Source organism: Crocodylus porosus, unplaced genomic scaffold, assembly GCF_001723895.1.
Source record: "Crocodylus porosus isolate Cpor-Errol unplaced genomic scaffold, CroPor_comp1, whole genome shotgun sequence".
In the NCBI taxonomy this organism is placed as follows: Eukaryota; Metazoa; Chordata; order Crocodylia; family Crocodylidae; genus Crocodylus; species Crocodylus porosus.
The window spans coordinates 42,809,633-42,831,885 of NW_017728931.1; the positions used below are offsets into that span (position 1 = coordinate 42,809,633).

The window sequence follows — 22,253 nt, forward strand, 5'->3', positions numbered from 1 at the left end:
TTCCAAGGGAAGTGGTGCTGGCTCCTACCCTGGGGGTCTTTAAGAGGAGGCTTGACGTCTACCTGGCTGGGGTCATTTGAGCCCGTTTTTTCTCTCCTGCCCAGGGCAGGGGGTTGGACCTGACAATCAACAAGGTCCCTTCTGACCCTACTTCTATGAATCTATGGAGACTGTAAGACCTTTCTTTTTCAAGACAGCAGCTAAATCACAGGCAGAGACTGCATATGCTAGCCAAGAGGAGTCAGTATCACATCCAGACTAGGGCCTCTGCCCCAAATTCATTCTTTTAGCATTAGCCAACCTTTTGCTGAAAGCTGATGTAGATATTTTTTCCAAAATGGCATTGTCATCTCACTAGGTAAGAGTCTGCTTAACGTTATTCAGAGAAACCAGGCTCATTTAATTTAGGCAAGTAGCAACTTAATATCTTTTTCCTTTTCTGGATACCAAGCTCAGTGTAAGTAGGGAGGCAGTGGTCATGCAGAAACAGTCTATTCTGGTCTCTCTCTTGACTGAGCTCAAAAGCTAAAAGACAGAGGTGGACCAGGAGAGTAAACAGACATCTTAGCAGAAACAAAAAGCTTTCTAATATAGAAGGCCTATAGTTTCAAAAACTGCTTGTGCTTTTGAGGGCCTCAGATTTTAGTTTCTGGACTAGAAAGGGAGGGAAGGGAACAAACTGCTGACCAGTTGAGTACCCCTACACTGACTCAGCCAGCTGAGTACCCCTACTCAACTTAACCAGTTGAGTACCCCTACATTGACTTTTACCTTTCCTAAGCTTTGAACCTAGAAACTGCTAGTCATGGCAGTGGCCTGCTTCATGCCTGTTTGGCATGTGATTTGCTCTCCTCTGCTACACTGCATCTGAGAGTTTTACTTTTTAATTAGGTGACAAGAATTGGGAATTGCCACTGTTGACGTGCTATACCTAGAGCTGGGGAAAGAAAACCTCAGCACAGGCTGAGACCAATTAACTGGGGACAGGTATTGACCTACCGAAAGACAAGGTATTGTTTCTCCCTTTTCAAACAGCACTTTGAGAAGATAGTATTGGTCGAAGAGTTCAGTGCCATCCAAAGAGGTTGCTAGACTTGATTATAATGCTAGAGAATGAAAACAATCATTCATTTATTGGCTGAGGTGTAGCAATGCTATAAAATATCTCCTAAGTCTGAGCCTTAAGCGCAGTTCACCCTTTCTCAAAATAAGGCTGCAGTGTATTATTAGTTTAATGCTACCTGGTTTTCCTTCTAACTTCTTTGGACAAATGATAAGACTCTTCTCTGTTTATCCAGGGTGTTTTCAGGACCAGGCCTACAACTACAGTGAAAAGCTATCGTGACACACAGCTGAAAGAATGGGGGAAGTGGCATGGCATGTCCAGATGTATGGACCTCCCTAGCTCAGCATGGCTAAGATCCCTGATTTGCTAAAGAAGTTGACCAGTGAATATGGAATGAAGTAAATGCCATTTGTATTACTTTCATGGACTGATGATAGACATAGAAAGGGCAATCCACTTCATTACATTGGTAGTTTGAACGGGGAACATTATTAAAAAAAGAGTATTATCCAAAATTAAATTACTACTGTGGGCGACCAGACAATGAAATAAACTCCATTCCAAAAAGCACCTGCCTCCCCCCACACTGCCATCACCTTAAGTAACTAGACTGGTTAGGTGTTTGCGGATTCTACTTACTACTGTATCTTGGAGTCCGTGTCTCGTTGTCTGTGTGCAGCAGCTCTACCAGATTGATCTAGAGAGACTCTCCCTGATTAAGCCAGAAAGACCTGTGCACAATGTATCCTGACAGCACCTAAATAAACAAGCCTCCTTTACACCAAAGCTGCTCATTGCAATAGCAGAACCAAGGCCACAGCTCAGGTGGGCTGGAGGTGCTAGAAACAGGGGGGGAAGATGTTATTGAATACAAAGTACTTTGTTCAAAAAAGGAATTTGTCTTTGCTTTAGCTATTTTAAGTTATGGAATGCCGTGTACACTATTCCCTCATCCTATTACTTCACCAGGGTCACAGCAGAGATTAGCTTCAGCTGAGATTGCAAAAAAAATAATCATATACCAAGGGTCACAACTGCAGTTGGGCTATGAACAGCAGTAAGAGAGAAACTGGAGCCCAGGAGGCAGCTTTTACCACAGATATTTCAGTGTCAGGTAATATGAAGCAAAAATCACTAAAAGAGTAGAAAATCCCTCTTTTGACATTTTCGGGAAAAAATGCCTAACAGGGCTGTGGGAGGATGGCACAGAGCCCCAGGAATAGTCGGGGAAGCTCCATCAGTGGAAAATACTGATGTTAGGCCTCCCTGGGATGGTAAGGAAGGATGAATTTCATAAGGTCTCCCAAGCTAGGGTTTGCCTGATGATCAGAAGACTCAAGCTCAGAACAAAGAAACTAGTGAACAACCTAGAACTGGGAGCTGCCTAAAAGGAATAAGTGGCCAGGAACTGATTAATGGATATACCCTATATTTTCTATGTTGGGCATCTCATCAAATCATATCCAACCAAGTATCATCCTGGTTGACTTGGAAGTTGACAAAATAATCAAAGAATGTAGAAAATAGGTCCAAATGGCAATACACTAAACAGTAAGAGAAAGAAATAGTAAAGATGTGTGTACATGTGTTAATCTGGGTGGTTCAAGGAATTATATAACTATATATCTATCTATCTATATCTATATATCTATATATAGAGATATACAATTCCTTAAACAAGCCAGATTTTATATATATATTCCACTGAAATTTCCCCTGAAAGCATACTTGTTTATACACACACACACACACACACACGTTATGCATTGTAAGTACGCATATAAGCATACTTGTTTATATATATATATATATATATATATATATATATATAAAACAAGTACGCTTTCAGGGGAAATTTGAATTTGTGTACCCTGATACTTGGCTTAATCAACCATCCTACAGTGAATAAAGGCTAACTGGTTTATACTTACAGTTGAACCTGCTGCAATAGGGAGCTGGAAGAAGTGTCCCTGGAAACTGGAATAATATGGAGAAGAAAAATCTAAGGTAGAGAACAGACAAGATGGCCTACATTCTTTCCCATTTATAATTTCTCTAATTCAGAAACTAGCCTTTCCCCTCCAGATACTGAAGTTCAAATATTGGAATAGATCAGAACTAAGAATCTAGTTCAGTGAGTCTCCTAATGCAATTCAGTATGATTAGAGGCCTCTGCTGAAGAGAGAGGCAGCACTGAAATATTGAAGTGTTACGGGTAAGGTGTGAAATAAATTCCAATTATGTGCGAGGAGAATTTTAGCAGGGCTGGCTGATGCTGTATTATATCTGAGCTCATTAAACAAGTCCTTAATTTTCACCCTGATCCAAAACCTACTGAAGTCAAGGGGAGTCTGTCCACTGATTTCAACAGATTTAGAATCAGGCACATCATGGGCATAACAATTAAACAAATAAAATAAAGGAATAAATCTTCTTGCACAGAAAATACTCTTTAACTATGCAAATAGCCTGAAGGCAGATAGTTTCTCTTAGAGTTAGAAATTGTTAAATATAACCAGACACATACGGTTTGGATAATGGTTAGAATTTTAAAGGTGTTTTAGCACAGGGCACATTTTTTTTCACTAAGCAACCATGGAGTTATTTTTACTTTTTCCTCCCAAACATTTCTGTTATACATTGAGCATTTATGTTGCTCATGGTTGCAGAATTAATTACAAGACCATCTTCCAGCAGAAACCAAAGATAAGAAATGTAAAGAGGGCAGGGTGAAGGAGGGCAGAGGACTTTCTTCTCAGTAAACTGTTTCTATTTTTGAGATAACATGGTGCTCATGTTAAAGCACACATTTCAGAAAATAAAGGAAAGCCCTCAATGTGAAAATTACCAATAGCTAAAATGATTCTGTATGTCAATTTTAAAAGGCATAAGATGCCTGACTGGGGAACAAAGACACTTTTAAAGAACAGCCAGTCCTGCAAGGGTTTATTTGTTTAAAGATTCCTGCATGACAGAGTTTGGTCATACATCCAGTTCTACTGTTAGGCAACAAATCACTAGCCACAACTGCTTCAATGTCAACAGGAGGAACGTACGGGGTACACAGACGGATGGCTCCAGCAAGAACAGCCCATAACAGACTGGCTATGGGCAGTGGCAACTTCATCAGGTGCCAAGAAGGACCTGCATCAGGTGCAAAGAGTGAACAAGCAAGAACATAAAACAAAAGGACAGACCTGGTAGATAAGTGTAAACATGTCCATTTCAGCTGTTTGTCTTTATATTCACCTACACATGCTGAGTTTTCTTCCTATGGGAAAGTTCCTATGGGAAATTTCGAATTATTTCATCATGGAAAGTATGGATCTCAAGTACCAGGTATTTTTAAGGGGATCAGTGGAGAGATATGGAGCCTTTCATTGCCAGTATAGAATTGGTGGTGGTCATTTCAGCACAGACAAAACCACATCTTTCTTGGCATGGGACTTCCACCTTAGCTAAGAGGCAAGAATTGAATGTCTGTGGACAATTAAACTCCCCACTCACTCCTTCAGGTTACTTTGGCCAATTGGCACGTTGTGGACTCTTTAAGGAAAATGCTAAAGAAGGTCTGCAAAACTCTAGAACTCTTGGTGCAGAGATGATACCTTTTATTAGACCAACGAAGCAATTGCAAAAAAACCCAACCTTTGTTTGCAAGCTTTTGGGCACACGTGGCCTTCCTCAGGCTCAGGGAAAATTTAAGCTGGTAAAAGTCCCCATAGGTAGAAAATAAACTTCATTTTGCACAGAGGAAGCTGAAGGCAGATCTCTGTTTTGCTGGATCCAAACGTATGGGCCTACAGCCCGAGTTAATCTCTGATGCATACAAAAGGTCGTCCAGAAAACAGTTAAAGACAGAACTGCTAGGTGATATAGGAGAGACTGGCAAGTGTGCAGTCAGCCAGGTGTTAGATCAAAATGGATGATAAAGTTCCCCACTGAACCTCTATTTCCTTCCAAGTCCCTCTAATCTTGCTAAGAACAAGAGCAGACCAAGGGCCATTGCTGGAGGGACTGATCTGATCCCCATGCACTGGCCTGGTCTCTAACTACAGTAGATTCTGCAAAGAAAATGGAACCTGACCTTCAGGAAACCTCTACCAGCTACACTGTTTGTAAATTAACTAACCCTGAGGGCTGCCAACAGGCCAGTTTTTGTTTTGGGTAAAGCTTTTCTCTTTCATTGTACAATGTATGATAGGAAAGTTCAAGGTGTACTGGCAGCAGGAGTTTGCTCCACCCTTTCTACTGGTCACAGGACTTAACACTGTATCCAGGACCTGCATTATATCCAGGACCTGCATCTCTAAAAGCTACTAGCGACTGCTAAGCAAATTCAGACTCGGATCTAAATTCCCAGAATGAAACACTTCGCTAGAGCACTTTGTACTACCACCACCCTCATCTTGTTTTTGACCATTCTCCAGGGTTCTTATTCAGCAGGTAATTTCTTTATTCTTCTAATTAGATTCTCACACCGTGCCCATCAGTGTTGTATCCAAACATCTTGTGCCTCAGTATATAGGTGATAAATAGACTGAACAAGGTGTTTGTTCTTTACACAGGAAACAAGGTGGGCCACTGTCTCTTTTATCTATGATGTTTAAAGAAGTGGCATTAAGTTAAAGTTAGTAAGAAAATGATGATGCAGAGCTACTGATCAAATTTTCCTGAATAGAGTTGGTTTTGCAGGTATTTACCATACTTTAGCAGTCTCAGAAAGCAGACTGTTCATTGAGCTTCAGTTTGCTCCCTAGAGTATTAAGTACTGGAGGCAGCTAAAGGGCAAGCATCTGCTTTCCATGCTCAACTTCCTGGGGTAAGTGACCACTTTAAAATAGCCGTACAATTGGATTCATTTTTTTAAAGGTCACCTATTCCTGGCAACAAATTTTACTCCTCCTCTAAATGGAGGAGATGCTTTGAACCCACGAGCAAATGTTTTCCTGTCTTAATATCACCTGCATTTAAGTGACACATTTTTTACTTTTTTTGTTAAAGATGGGTCACCAAACCTGTTTTTACAGTGGATGGTTTTCTGGTGGATGGTAAAGTTACAACAGCGGCTTTCTTCTAAAATCGCTTACTTCATTCTAGAAGCATTAATTTAATGAGGCTTTATGACATTCCTGTGAGGTTTCACAGACAGAAAAACAAATCACAAATCACTACCATGACTTGTGCAAGATCATTCAGCCTTTTTGGCAAAAATGGGAAGGGGAACTAGAAATACTTACTGCTAGTTTCCATCTCTAATTCACACTGTATTAGGGTGGGGAGAGATGCCTGGAGGAAAGGACAGAATTCCCAGCTCTCTAAAAAGTCAAATGGCTTAAAATAAAAGATGAGACACAAGATAGTAATTATGAATGGGAAGTATAACCTGACATGACACCAATTTCCTCTGTGCGCCTTGTAAGGCCAAGTTTTGCAGATTCTTTATTTCTGAAAAGATAACAACATACCTAATCAGCACTGGAAAAGGTTGTTTTTTGTGATTAAGGCATACAACTGAGATTTAAGAGATGTGGGCTCAGTTCCAAGCTCTGTCAGCCTTTCAGCACAACTTTTAGGAAGTCATTTAGGTTGGGATTTTAAAAGGCCCTCACCAGCTCCTTGGAAATTTTTAAATTTAAGCTTCCTGGGCCTAGGTTCTCGTGTATAAAGATGTGACTATATTTTTATCCAGACTTTATCATCTTGTCCATTTTTATACTGCAAACTCTTAAGGGCAGGAACTGACTAACCATGTTTGCATAATGCATGATGGGACAAGAAAAAAGGAAACAGTTACAAATCATGTTCAGCCTTAAGAAAGAAAAGACGTTTCTAAGCATGTAACTGAAAATGGTTGGGTGTGTCAAAGTAAACTAAGGAGCCCACATCCCAGAAACATGGCTTTCAACATTTGTTATGGCCATGTACTGTACCCCTTTACTTGCAAAATACTTCTGTGCATACCCCCTGCACCTGACATGTCTCTGCATGGTCATTCCATTGGAAGAGTGTTGACACCAAGACCTATGTGCAGCAAAGCCTCATTACTCAAGTGTATTAACCAGTCAGAGGCTCTGTCACAGTTATAAAAATGTAGGCACATACTCCCTGGCAAAGCACCATGCATCCCACTTTAAAAAGTAGAATAACCTTTTGGGGGCTTTTTGGCTTTAACAGAAGTAGGTTCTTGCAGTACTGGCAACGTCTAACAAGCACCAACTCCCTTTTTCATTAACTGTAGTTTTAGAGCAAGTAGTCAATGTGTACAGGCAAAGCCAGCACCTATGGTGGCAGCCCCTGCAACCCCCACTCCCCAGCCTTCGAGTGTTAACATTTTGCCTCAGCCACCATAAAGGTATATTTACTCAGTTTATCCCAGCAAAAGAGGGTCTCCATCAGATTGGCCCTGCAGGCAACCAAATACTCAAGAGCAAGGCCTGTGTCCAGCTTGTGGCCAAGACTAGTTTTTGCTTTTCCAATGCAAGTACCTTTTGTCCTGTGTTCTCTCCTGCCAGAGGCTAAAGGAAGCTCCAATGGCTCCCTGGTGGACTACATGGGAAGCGGGATCTCGGCACAATGTCCTTGTAAGACTTCTTTGATTCATTGCTATCACTCTGAAGCCAGGCAGCGAGCATATACAAAAGGTCATTGAAAGGATTCTCTAAAGTGGGACTTACTGTTACAATGCAGTTGCGTGAAAGCTTAAGTGATGGGTCAAGTTCTGTGAAATGTTCCACTACAGTCTTGAATTCACCCAAATATCAGCTTGGATCTCAGATCCAGTGCATCCAGAGATGTTCAGCCAGGCTCACAGCCTTCATGGACCAGGAATGAAAGCACAGCTGAGGCTTTGCATTTCCCTTTTTGTATGCACAGCCCCCCCCCCCAACTCTTTCCGTTGGCTTACCAGTGGACTGGGCCCCTCCAGAGCAAACATGTTGAGTGTGGAGATGCTTCTGAAAGAGCCCTTCATGCCCCAATACCAGGCTCCACCCAAACACGCTAAGTTTAACTAAGCTGAGGTTCTTTCAAGTGCGGAAATCTTTCTCTCTCAGGTGCCAAACATTCCTGCAGACACAGTTCTTTGGGTAAATGTGGTAGCTTTTATTAGACCACCCCAAAAATATTCCTGCAGGTCTTTTATTTCAATCAGATTTTCCTCTGCACTGCTGCACTCCCAGTGACTTGAAATTTGCCTGCCTGCCTTACCCCGTTTTTTTTCTGGAAACATCTACTTTTACTCCAATCTGTGGAGCTGCAAGAACAATCAGAGTCAGGGGGTTGGAAGGGCCCTGGAGGGTTATCTAATCAAACACCCTGCACAGATATGGGACTCACTGTTCCTGGGCCATCCCAAATAGATGTCTATCCAGTCCCTTTCCAAAAACCTCCAGTGAAGACAAGCCAACAATTTCCCTAGGCAGTTTGGTCCATTGTCCTCCTCTTGTTCTTAGGGTTAAGATTTTCCCACCACTCTCAGGACTGAGCTGGCATACAGCACCTGTGACATGAGGTACCAAGGGACATGGGAGTAAAATGAAGAGAAACTAGTCAAAGTCAAAGCTTTCACCATTGCAGTGGTTGTGGGTTCAGTAGAAGAGCCACAGCCAGCTTTCAGGAGCAGGTTAACTTTACTAAGTTAAACCAAACTGAGCGCCAATTTGAACATACCAGTGCCTGAACCCCCTGCTCCTGAACAGCTGCCCACAACCATTTCTTTCCAACCAACATGATTACTTTCAGTAATGGTTACCCTCAAAGGGCTAGTATACTTTCAGCCATGACCCAGCCTTTGGGCCCGGATGAAGTGTACAGAAGTCACCCTCCTCACCCCCTGCTGTTCCTTGGCAAAGAGAAGCCTGCTAAGTATTAAATGTCCTGTATGCCTTATTCTGCTTTCTCTGCTATCAGATATGGACTTCTGCCCACAGGCGGCCAAGTGCTGCCAGCTTGGGGTAGACGAGTACGGCTGGATCGCAGCTGCTGTTGGCTGGAGTCTCTGGTTTCTGACTCTCATCTTGCTCTGCGTGGATAAGCTCATGAAACTCAGGCCTGATGAACCCAAGTATCTGCAAGCATGAGCCCCAGCAAGCTAGCTGATCTCCTTGCCCAGCAGTGTCAGACTGGGAGGAGCAGACCAACTGTGAATCTAAGCAATTGTTGAAGGAGGAAAAGGGTGGCCAGGTACCTTATGCTTAATATGAACTAGCTGCAAGAGGCTTGGCAGCATCGTCCCCAGCAGGCTTTTTATAAGCAGATCTTCTTGAAGCAGCCAAATACTGGAGTGGATTTCAGCCCCTTGAAGTGATCTGTTATAAGCCCCAACTTGCAGAATGCCACCTCATCCCTATAGCTCTCCCCTCCGCTGTGAGCTTCCCAGCTGCAGTTATGAACTAAGATACCTGGCACCAGCTCACCTACAGCCGACAGCAGGCAGCTCAAGACATGGCTGCTGCTGTTCATACAGAAAGCAGGCAAGTGAAGCTAATTTATGAAGAATTCACCTTTAGCAGTTCCATAGCTAAGCATGTCATCTGAGCTTCATTATATATTAACCCTAGCTCAGATCCTCGGTTGGTGTTAAGTGATGCGATGCCATTGGTTTCCTGGAGTGATTACCCTATGCAATTTGCACTGAGTAAATAAACCTGCATTTGAAAACCTATTTATTTGTATGTGAAAAATTCTTTTGCAAACTTTCCCAAGGTAAGTTCACATGCCCAAAATATGCTTCTTTAATGTAATTCTGATTTTAAATTGGTGCATGGTTTGGGTATGACGCTTCTTACATCAGTTTAAAAGGAGTGATATTGATTTAGCTTGAAGCCATAAATTTACCTATGAAAGCTAAACTACTGTATTACAGACATAAACACATACCCAATTCACACATAGAACTGTGCTGTTGATCAACTAAGTTGATTTTAAGCCACATTGTTAATAACTTAGTACAATTGTGCAAGTGTGGGCTTGCCCTTAACTTAGTTCAATCCTTTTTTAATATTTATTTAGCTTATGCAGGCAAGAAATTGATTTAGTAAATTGCTTCAATCCAGAGTTGAAACAGAACAGGGATATATATATTCACCCAGAGCAATGAATTGTCTACATGGGAAATGATCAGTTTTGTTGAACCCATTTTTAAAATGCTCTATTTAAACCAGTACAAATGTCATATAGATTCCCCTCAGGTTAAAGATGGTTTATTCAAATTTAGCAGATGTTTGAGATTAAACATACTAAATAGAAAAAAGCCACTCCGATCAAGATAAATTTCCATACAGAGGTTTGCATCCATTTTACCCAGTTGAAATTCACAATTTTGGTTATAATTGTATAACTTTGCCTTGTGGACAAGGCTTATATCAACAGAAAAAACACTCCCTTTGTTAAACCATACATGGCTTCCTTCATAGACAAGGGCTTACAGATGCTGTTCTGCTGCCACTAAAGCTGATGGATAATTTTCCATTGTCAAATGAAACTGGATCAAGCCTTAAATCCTCAGTGGGCGCATCTACATGAGACGCTACATGGCTGTAGCGATGAAACCACTAAAAATAACCATGCACCACTGGGACTGCATAGTACCGGTGTGTACTGCAGAGTCATCTAGTACTTCAGTACCAAGTACACAGTCAGGGGCACATGTAGATGCATCCAGTTAATCTTAACATTAATAGAAAGAAGTAAAGTCAGACACAGAGAAAATACACTCCCATATATTAACCAAACACAATTTAATACAAAAAGGAATGCTGAGCTGAAATGTTAAGATTAGGAAGTGAACCATTAAAAAAGAAAGACTTTTCTTTTGCAGCTTTTTATTGCAATTTTTTTTTTTTTTTTTTTTTTTTACATGCACAGTAATACCAGTAGTAAACAATCACAAAACAACGCTCATCAGGAAAAACTCAACATTTCAACATGCAGTAATTAAATCAAAAGCAACATTCACAAATCAAACCTTGGTGTTGGACCCGCCAACTACTCATTTCCACAAAAAATATATAAACTTGTATATTTACAAACTTACAGAAACAAAGGATTTCTTTTTCATTGACTGAAAATGGTGAGCTGACTGTTAACAACTGCAATTACTGATGGACCACAAATCTTATAGCTATATCTATAATATCATTGTTTATCCTGGTTGATTATTTTAATAATGGAATGTGTGTATTGGTCTGACAGCAATGTGGCATTTATATTGTGAAACACTCCACATTTTACCTTTGTGTTCACCTTCTGCAGAACTCTTCCCACAGGTAATGAATTTTACAAAAAATTGTCTCCAGGTCAGAATGGATCAGTGACCTTGGGTTCTGGGATTATATGCAACTAATGGTGGGGTATCTCTGTATAGTTCTCTCATTTCCATGGCTAACTGGGAGAAAAATCATAGCTTTTGGTACAGCACAATTTCCCACTACAAATGTACTTTATACACTGTTGGCTTGGGGCAAGAGGGTAATCTTAATAAAGCGTGGATCTGAATTATGTTTATAAAGCTGATATCTCCAAGAATTTTTGCTGTAAAATAGACAAATGCCATACTCCATTCATCTGTAAACTTATGATCTAGTGCAAAAGGCTTTGTTTGCAAGGTGTATTGACCCCCTAATATTGGGCATTGCTAAGAAACCTCTATACAGCAAAGCATATGCTTTTTATAATATGCCTATTTCAGACCTGATCCATAGCCTTTTTCTATTGAAGTCATTCCACAGATTAAAAGTGTTTTAGGACAAATCCTTAATGAAAATGTAGCCCTGCATAGAATACTACCCTCAACATACTCTGGGGTCCTTAAAAGATGTAGTGGTATTCAAATAGCTTCTGGGCTTCTGTCCTATTTGGATATAATAAAATTACAGTGCAATTAAAACACTTCTATAAAACAGAGAACGTCACTGAGGTATATGTTGTATTTTGCACCGATAATACATGTCATTTTTAGCAATAGGGTTTGTAATAGCTTAACTGACATGCAAAAAAGAGGACTAGCCAGTTGGTTTTCCAGTATGGGACTTCAGGAGGTGGACCACAGTTGCAGAAAATGCAAAATGAAAGATTGTATTCAAAAGACAATAAAAATAATATGACAGTGAATAGAAACATCACTGATAAGCTCTTGTATGCACAGCAGAGCATATCATAGCTGATGCACAGCAGTGTATGATAGCCAAGCACAACCAAAAAGATATTTTTTGTATGACATCACACTTGCTAAAATAATTTATAAAGTTGAAAATCAGATGGCAATCTAATTTGTGCTGCGGGGCTAGTAAAAAAAAAGCTTTATAACTAATAAAGTCACAATGAAGGGTTTCTAATTTAAAGATGCATACAAAAAAGGTGTTCAAGTTTTCATTTTTATGATAAAAGACAACTCTGTAGTAGAGCACTTATGATAAATGTACTCTTTATGGAAAACTCAGGTTTTTAGTCAGTTGCAACAAGGCCATTAACAACAAATATATCCTGCCAGATCCCCCCCAGTGATTCAAGTGAGCATAATTGCAATGACTTTAATGGAGCTATAATGATTTACACAGATTGAAGATCCAGCTCAGCTTTTAGTTAATGCTGTTCAGTTTAATAAGCCTACCAACCTCAATTCCCTGGTAAAACCTGAAACCAACAGGTCAGGTTTGATTAATTACTGTGTAAGTTTCATTTTTTAATCTGCATGAAACTTCACTCTAGGCAAGTACATAGTGGATAGTGCTATAGGATGGTTCAAGATGTTTTAGGTTTTCAAAAGTTTAAGACAAAGCATGCAAAAATCAATACAAACTTATCACATGGTCCATTAAACTGAACTGTCCTCATAAGGGTAGCAATGGAAACTTTAATGATCCATTCATGTAGTACTTGACTAGTCAATGCACTGGAGTATTATTGCACTTGTACAAAACAACCCCACATGGGCAAGAAGATGGACTGGATGATTGGTCAGTCATTACCATCAGTAACTTTTGGTACTGGCCACCAGGACAAAGAAAGGCAAAAATGGCAGAATTCGGGATGGTTAAAAAGGTAAGGACAGTTGAAAAACCCCAGTGTGAATCCTGCTGGTCCAGCCACCAGGTTTACTTGTGTTTGTTTTGACTGGTACATGGTAATTCCAGGCACGGAATTATATTGTACCTAAGGAAAGGGGAGGGTAATATCCAATAAAGTTGCTAGCCTATAAATCGGAATAGATGAAAAAAGCAGCGGGAAGCATGCAAGTGATCATCCCTTCTCACACAAAGAAGTACCACTGGGAAACACAGGTACAGGGAGCAGCATGATTCCATGGTAACTACATTAATTTGCTCTCAGATCAAACAAACTGTATCAGAGCAGTGTTTTTCTTTGAGTCTGTAACTCAAGATTGAATTGATTAGCACTTGATGCATGACGCTTCATCTTTCTAGGTACCATTGCTCTAGTAATTACATTACTCGCTTGCTGCTTCTATCAAGGGGATATTCCTTAGGGCTTTACTGAATAAGCTACATATTAAGTCATTGCACTTCACAATGATTGCATTTTACAGAATCAACAGAGGGATGAAAATCGGCAAGCCCCTATATGAGAACATAAGCTGTGAAGACAGAGGTTAACTTTGTGGGAAAAGATTATCTGTACTGGGATATTAAAAGTTTCATTAAAACCACAGAAGTTAAATCTTAAGGTTTCATGAAAGTGCTATCATTAAATAAAATCAAGATATTTAATATCAGCCATTCATGGGAGGCAACAGCCATTATGCTCTGAACCTTATGCTCCACACCCATGTACTCTGTGATTCAATGCATTTCCAATATGTACCCTGAAAAAAAATCTCCCAGACATGAAATGAGCACTATCTTCCTAAATCTGCAAACAATTTGAAACAAATGCTGTAAGCATAAACCACCTTTTAATGATCATGACGGTACCTTTGAAACCTAAATATTGGAAATTAAATGGCAGTATTTCATTGTCAATAATTTAAAAAGAAATGGGCAATTTTGTCAGGTAAAATGGCAAACAATAGGAGGATGGGGGCAGTTTACTGGAACAGGAAACAAAAATTTAATTTCAAGAAACAAAGCCACCTCATACACAAAGGAGGAAGGACAGAAGCAAAGAGAGTCTGGATCCCACGATGCATGAAGTTTACCTCACTGCCCAAATCTTACACCACTGTCCTCTCCTCCACTCTGGGAACTGCCAGTTTCTTCCTCTGCCAACATCAGCTACACAATCATCTGTCCCCTATGCAAGCATCTACCACTCATGGAATATATAGTGGGAGTGTAAATATAACTAGCGACAGACCACTGCATTAGTTGTATTAGCCACCAAAATCCTCCATTTAGCAGGTGTCACATGAACTTCACTTCTCCAAATGAAGACACTGCTGAAACCAGGGAGATCTTGGACTTGAGCAGACTTTTACACATTACTGCAACATGACAGCTTCCTAAAACAGCATACAATTATTTAAGCATAGTTTGCCTAGGCATATTTGGGAGATTATAGTTGCGTCTTCTATGCAAATCTATTTCCTCATCTTGTTCCTCACTTCGTTCCCTGCTCCATTTCTTACCTTCCTAATATCCATTTAGCACTTCCATATTCATCAGTGAAAGTTTGCACAGCATTTTAAACATGGGAAATGCCCTAGTAACTACTAATTATTAAAATACATATATATTTTTTAAACATATAGATCACCCTACATAAAAGCCCGCCTTCCCAAGCCTGGCTCTTTCTTCTGTTTCTAAGGTCCACAATTACTTTATTTTTAAAACATTTTTCTTATCTCTGCATTGCAGTCTTTCAACTCCCTTCACTTTCAACATTTCCTGCTTACATGGCATTCTATACTATGACACTCCTTACCTGCATCCCGTATTTCCTGTTACAATTCAAAACTACAACACGCTTCCCCTTTTTCACTCCCTAGAGGAAGATATGCTATATTGATTACTCCCTAGCTTTCCTTCCTTCTTAGATGCCTCCACTTCCTATTCTAGTTCTATCCTCTATTCTCATTTTTTATGATAACCTGCTTGTGCTACTGGCACTTCCTCATTCTTCATCTAAAATAAAATCAAGTGTTACAGTAATGGCCTGTCTCAATTACATAACAATGTAAGACGTGCCATACTGGGAAAAACCAATGGTCCATCTAACTTAGTATCCTGACCAGATGGGGCAGAAGTGGATGGTGTACAGGCAAAGCATGGAACTGGATCTCTCTAAAGTGATCCGTCTCCTATTCAGTACCTTCCCTGGCACCCTATAAATTTAGAGACACCAGAGGAAACGTCTCCAACGATTCTGTTCAATAGACATTAGTAGATCCATTATCCTTGAATTTATCCAGTCCCTTTTTGAGTTGGTTGTGTTATCTGCCTCCACCATGTAACAGCACAGTGGTTTCAAAACTTTGATCTTATGGACCACTGGTATTGCAGCGAGTGGCCTTTTAGCAAGGAAGCTGCAACAAACAGGTTATTTGCTCCTGACAGGGGTGTCAGGTAGTAATGGAAGGAAAGGGAAGTAGGCCCATGCAATGGGGAATGTTAGAGTCAACAAGGTGAATCTGCTCTCTCTCTATCCCTCAAGACATTGTTCATTTGAAGAGCTTGTAAACACATGGGGCACTCAGGAAAGTTAATCAGAATGAATTAAAACTGCAAATACAAAGTGTATTCAAATTAAACATTGCCATGGGCACTCTTATTCAGAATTAGAGTGGCCTCAGGTCAATTTGGCTTAGTTCAATTACAAAGTAAAGCAAAAATTAAATCCCTTTTTAAAAGTTAATTTAGATCCATGTATTCAAGTGTCCACATGTGGACAAGCCCTAAGTGAAGAACCTCAGACTTAAAGGGTGTTACTGAGGTAACATCCTATAACCCAGTAGCTCCTAAGATACATTAGGAAAGCATTCTGTACATCAGCAAATAGACAACCTTAGCTTAAACCAATGTGAAAGCCAGGACATTTCTTTTTCCTTTGTTAATGTTTATAAACTCCCATGACAAACCATTTTCACAAATGTATCACAATCTTTTCTTGAAAGCAGGAAACTGCTGGGGGATCAAATGGTAGGGATTTCATTTAAATGTTTTAGTATGACATGACTCAATTGTCTCTCCCATCAGAAACATTCCTTTCTTCTGAATCCTTCCTTGATGATGTGACAGAATAAGCTGAACACTGCTGCAGTTTCCCCCGTACTCTCTTCTGGTTAATGAGTAATTACAATTGAATAATTTGCCTATTGTGACTGAGCCACAAGGCCTGATCCTTCATCGTCTATGGTTTGTGTAATCATTTATACCAGTAAAAATGCCAATGGCTTTGAGAGGCAGACTTAAGCCAACACAGAGCGTTTCTGAAATGTCACCTTAGAATGCTTCACCTCCAGTCTAAATGGAAGCATTGTGGAGGAAGGGCTCTCTTTTGGAGGAGACAAATCCAAACAATACAGGTCTCATTACAGTGACACCACCACCCCACCCAGGACCAGGAAAAAAAATAAGGAGGGTGTTTGCTATACTAGAGTCAGTACAAGTCGCTACATCACAATATTGAAACAAACCAATTCCAGCTGTTCTGATTGTTAAAACTCTTACAGACTGTGTTATAATGAAGTTGTACTGTATCCTTAAGCACTCATAAAAGATGTAGTAGGATTTTTAGTGGCCATAAGTGCAAAAATGTTAGGCACAAGGCCTTGGCTCAGTTTCAGATCAGTTAAGTAGACTCTGCCTACCTAAAAAAACCATATTCTCCTATAGTTTCCACTGAACAGAGAATTGTTCAGTTTCTATTGTGAATGATGGCAGCATGCTGCTTAAAGTCTCCCAACTTGCATTTCAGAGATGAAAACATTACTGCAGGGGAACAAACTCACTCCCCATCTCTAAATTGATTTAAAAATGTCTAACATGTCAGAAGCTTCGTCAAAATACACTCCATGTGTACACATCTGGATTTACAATACCAATGATCTAGCATTTTACCCAGAGTCACTTGGGTTTAAGACCTCCAGTAACAAATTCATGCATTTGTTTGCAACACTACTTCTGTGTGCCTGAGTCACCCACAGCAGATAATCTTTCAACCAATGCAACATTTAATAACAACGCTAAGCTTCATTAAGGGTGTCTTAATTTACAGCTGTCTGCTGTGGTCCAGCTTCAAATGCTAAGTAATTTCCAAATTTCACTCTAGTGTGGTTTTCAGATGCAGGAGGTTAATGTATTGCTGAATATAATGACATTTTGTTTTGCATATCAGTTTACAAGTTTGCATTGTTGGGCAAGTAGTGCAGTTCTAACTATTACTTTCAAAAGATATGCATGAAAAAACACATCTCAGATAAATATAGCATGGTAGAGAAGCCAATTCTGAGATGCCTAAAACCCACAGGACAATCCTTAAGGAAGTTACTATGGGATCTTGACATGGCAGTTCCAGAAGTACTGCTGTTATTGGCATCCAACAGGAAATCCTAGACAATACAAATTGCTGTGCCCAATCTCTCTCCCATTCTTAATTCACTAAAGCTTGCTGTATATGTCTACAGCAATAGCAAGGCTAAAATAATGTGAAACCATAACAGCCACATCAAATATCTATAGAGTTATAACATGAGAATAAATGTTTAAACATTTCCCCACTTCTAACAGGCCAACACTTTACTCTGATCAAAGCAATAAGGAGATGTACTCTAAATTAAGTCACTCTCCAGTTATCAGGAAGAACTATTCACAATGAGATAGGCTTAGCCATTCCAAGAGAAATGTGTGCTATCCATGTGAAAAAGACAGCAAGAGTAAGTAGGTCTATTAAAGTCACTTTACTGTCGATTAGTCTTCAGCAGAGTTCATGGACTTCTGTTTCTGGAAAGTGATTCTTTAAAAAGACTTACATATTCTTGCACCTCAGTTAATTCCACATACCAGTAAACTCATATGGGGAGATGCAAGTCAAATGGGATGTTTTCTGGCCTCGTGACCAGTAATAAAGAATGTCAGCCAAATTCCCCTCAGGCATGCCTATGCAACTCGGTGGTTTTCAATGGAGTTGCTCAGGTGTGTGACAGGGCACAGAAAATGAACCAACGACTGGAATGTAGTTAATAATACAGCTGATGTATGAGCATCAATAAGATTCAGCTCATTCTGCTGGAGCTACATTGGTTTCACAGGATTGAGAATAAAAAGTGGCCAGAAAATATCAGAAAAAGTCTGACTGAACACACAGGAAGAGCAGATGTACTGAACAAGAATTGTTTGTCCCTTTTCTGCCTTTAGCTGCACTTTAAAGGATTCCCTGCAATGGTCAGGACGATTAGACACCAACGAGCCAAACCCACTCTTACAGAAATGCTTCAGAACCAGAGAACCATTTTGCAGGAATTTTCCTTTTCTAACCTAGGTGTCTCTTGCTCGGTATCTACAACTGCTGGTGAGATTCATTAAGAGAAGCTTTTAATTTAACTTCCTTCATAGCAGATTAATAAAAATAAAGGGTTAGTTGGTAATCACGAACATTAGGCAAACTGGACCATTTTCCTGGTTTCTGAAGCAGACACATACATGTTGGTACAAGCTTCACAGAGCAGTCACGTGGCATGCATACAACCTGCTTGTTCAATTATGCACCAGTTGCAGAAATTAAATAGGGCACCCTTCTTGTTAAGGCCATTCTTAAGGAGGAAAGTATTACGCAGAAGGTTTCAAACGACAGATGAGATGGAAGATAATATAGCAGGGATTATTTTAGAAGGTTTGAAAAAGTGAGCTGTAGCTGCAAAACAAGTGCATTGTGCCTATTACATTTTCCAACGAACTCCTCAAATCTTAAAGTGAGACTATTTTTATTTTAGGGGGAAAAAAAAAAACCCCTGATCAGACTTAAGTCTATTTATTATAACAAGTTATTTACCATACTCAAAGTGGGAAAAAAAAGGTGATTCTCCTACCTCTTAAAAAAAAAGAAGTTATATACCAACATTGTCTTCCCTGGCAAACCTGCGCAGTAGGATTATGGCATAACCACTTTGTCTCTCAACCTATGCTTGTTGGTTATGGCTATTTCTATCTGATAAAGATATTGCATCCTAGCAGCCCACATTCATCTGGAGTCAAAGCATAATGCTCCAGTATTGACAGCAACGCAAGGCTGGGGTCACAACCATAGGTTCCCGACTTTGCTGCAAGAAAAGGAATCTTTTTGAAACTGCTTAAGAACAGTTCTTGAGAATCTCATAAATAATGACCAAATCAATTTCTCATTCTATAAAAGCTCAGTTTTCAAGTCTGATTCACCGTGGAAGTTCATTGTTCAAGCATCAAAGCATCCTATGTTTGCATCAGCTATGATATGTTGTGCACCAAGTCAAAAGGCAAAACTTGAGAAGCATTCAAAATCTAGTAACCTGGGGGCCCTTCTGGCCATTGTGCGTGTGTGTGTGTAAAAAAACTTGGGTCGACAAAGGTGTAACATTTCTCCTAAGCCCTGGAAAAGGAATCAGATCATTCTCAATGTTAGTGTTCAACTGGTTGCTCACTCCCCACTTGCCTATTTCAGGTGGTTTGCCCTGGAGCAACATTAGCACATATTTTGGAAAGTGGTAATGAGGATCCCTGTAATGGCTCTTTTAGTTCCAGTTTTACCCATTCAAGAGATGAATTATGCCTCATAAGTGAGATCAAATCATCACATAGCCTCACAGGTACCTTACTACTGTCCCAAACTGGTTCAGACCAAGCAAGGTTTCTGTGAGAAAAGGTTCAACTATATGCCAGTCACCTCCATGGCATGACCATCTTGCTGGACCGTAAGTCATCAGACCATTTGTTACTGGCATCAGGTCCAGTGTTTGAAAATCCCAGCTCCTTGTGTCATGTCCCAAAGTGAGGCTCCCAATCTTCCTCACAAATGTTAATTTACACCATCTCCCTGCCACCATTGTAACTTTACTTCAGTGTAGGTTAAAAATAAACATACTCCAACAAAGCAAAATTTACTTTGAATTTTCACTTATATTATGTTGGTTACAACTATGCAATGGCCAAATATTAGTAATCTCATTATTAATGATAAATTAAACTCTAGAAAAATGACAAGACATACTCCATGACATGTATCATCAATACCATGGCCCCTTTCTCCACTGTCTCAAACAGGAAAATTAAACCTATGTAGAGACTCTAAATATTTTTACCCCAAGCTTTATCTTTTGCAGGGCTCAGTTTCACTAAGTGCAATTCAGAACAAAATGTAAGAGGTGATTTGTGATACAAATATATAACTTAGTGCTGGTGACCCTGTATTAACTAGGCTGGTTTGCTTTTGCCCATGTAGCAAACCACAGACTAGTAGATTTTATCCTTGGTCCTGTGAAAGCATTTCTTTTTAAAAGACAGACATATATACATCTGCTCCAAAATTCAATGCAATTAAGAATTCTCATTTAGATTTCAGTATGTTTAACAAAATAAATACCAAGCCTTTTCATTTGGGATGCTTTACTTCCCCAGCCTGAATGAGTCCATGGATTTATTCTTGGGTAAACAAGGCCATTGTTTCACTTTGCAAACAGTAAGATGAAGGGACACTTGAAGCATCAGCACCAGAAGTAAAACAAGGAAGAGTGCAGAGGGTAAGCTCCATGTGGAAGCATAGAAGCTCTAATAGTTATTGTTCGGGTTTGCTCAAAAATCCTTTTTTCTAAGTTGTCTTATTGGTATTGTTATTAAGGTGATTTCCTACTGTGGGATCACACCTTCATCATCTCCAGTCACATATAACTTGCCATCTTGCCAAGCAAGCAACACATACCGCGTCCCTCTGAATTGCTGCAGAGGCTGGAATTCTTGTCATCTCTTACGAAATGTCCACTCCATCCAATCCTGCTGGTAACATGCAACCATTTACCTTCTTCCTTAAACAAGGAGTCTCATGTTCTGTTAAACCTTGGAGGTTTTATTTATTTAAGTATTAGATTTTGACCTATACCTTTATTGTTAAATCAAACTAAAGTGGACATAATAATGCTAATACATTAAAAGAGCCAGCTGTAAAAAGACTGCTTGTGGACTCCCCATCTCTTCCCAAATGCTTTTCCCTCACTCTCCTCCTGCTGCTGCTTTTTTTCTGAGGTGTTCTCTCTGGAGTTGTAGAAGTTCACTCTAATGACAGAAGAACTGTGTTGTTGGTTTTGGTTCGAGTTTTGCTTCCATAGGAAGCACATGACTGGCAGATTTGCAAGAGAATGACAAATCAGCTGTGGAAGTTCTGCACTGCTGTCTGTTTCTGAGAGAGGCGTAGAAGCTCCTCTCTAATTGCTTTTATGAGAGATGCGGAAGAGTGTCCTGGCTGGAGGTCCTCAGTGGAACTGGTGGTGTAGCAGAGCCCCTGCCCCTGAAGGGTGCTGTGTGGAAGCTGCGCAGGTGGGGCTGAGGGCTGTCTGACTGAAGTCCTTGGCATCTGGAATACTGGTGAGGAGGAATATTCCTGATGTCCATGCATATGTGTCTGGAAAAATGCAGAGAAAGTTATTGCACTTCCAGGTCAATAAAATGATGAGCTTGGGAAAAGGAGAAGAAGGGAGAAGGCAGAAGCTAGAGAACAGAAGCATGAAGACAGCTCTATTCCCTTCTGCAAGTCCCATATGCACAAAGAGCGATTCCCTTAGATAGTCCAGCAATTTTTTTTGCCTTGTTCTGTCTCAATGTCAGGGATTCTTGAGCTCTCTTTAAAAATCTATACAAGTCTCTATAAATCATTAGATTTCCTTTAATGTCTGATAGGTTTAAAATGTTACTAGGAGATCTGGAAGGAGTGTCTTTTAGATAAGTCCCTGGAGTGGGAACTGGCTTCACTTCTTAGCTCTGCCATCAGCTGTGGGACCATGGACAAATCACACAATCCCTATGTTCCTTATTTCTGCATATGATCCGTAAAACAGAGATAATGTCACTTCCTTGCCATGTCTATCCAGTGTGCATTCCTTTGAGATAGGGGTGCACTGATAGAGATTTTGTGGGTCAATACTAATAGTCAATTTTTAAGGAGGCATATCGGCTGACACCGATCCGATTTCTGATACAGCTGCATCCAGTTGGTAAGTCTGTTGTGGTGGAAGGGGAGGGAGGAGGGAAGGGGTGTATTGTGTGTGTGT

General features: G+C 40.1%; 2 protein-coding genes across 7 annotated transcripts in view; one reads left to right on the forward strand and one right to left on the reverse strand.

The window, feature by feature from the left end:
- Positions 1–5,252: 5,252 nt before the first annotated feature.
- Positions 5,253–9,731, forward strand: TMEM213 (transmembrane protein 213). Its single transcript, XM_019544721.1, has 3 exons — positions 5,253–5,512; positions 7,582–7,650; positions 8,978–9,731. The coding sequence occupies exons 1-3, from the start codon at positions 5,431–5,433 to the stop codon at positions 9,145–9,147; spliced, it is 321 nt and encodes a 106-aa protein (XP_019400266.1). The 5' UTR covers positions 5,253–5,430; the 3' UTR covers positions 9,148–9,731.
- A 10,346-nt stretch (positions 9,732–20,077) lies between these two features.
- The window catches only part of KIAA1549 (KIAA1549 ortholog), a 214,590-nt gene continuing 212,414 nt past the window's right edge, over positions 20,078–22,253 (reverse strand). For all 6 annotated transcript variants that reach the window (XM_019544720.1, XM_019544716.1, XM_019544719.1 and 3 more), the window contains one exon: positions 20,078–21,607. In XM_019544720.1, coding sequence (XP_019400265.1) covers positions 21,353–21,607 — 255 coding nt within the window. In that variant the 3' untranslated portion in view covers positions 20,078–21,352. The remainder of the gene's footprint in view (positions 21,608–22,253) is intronic.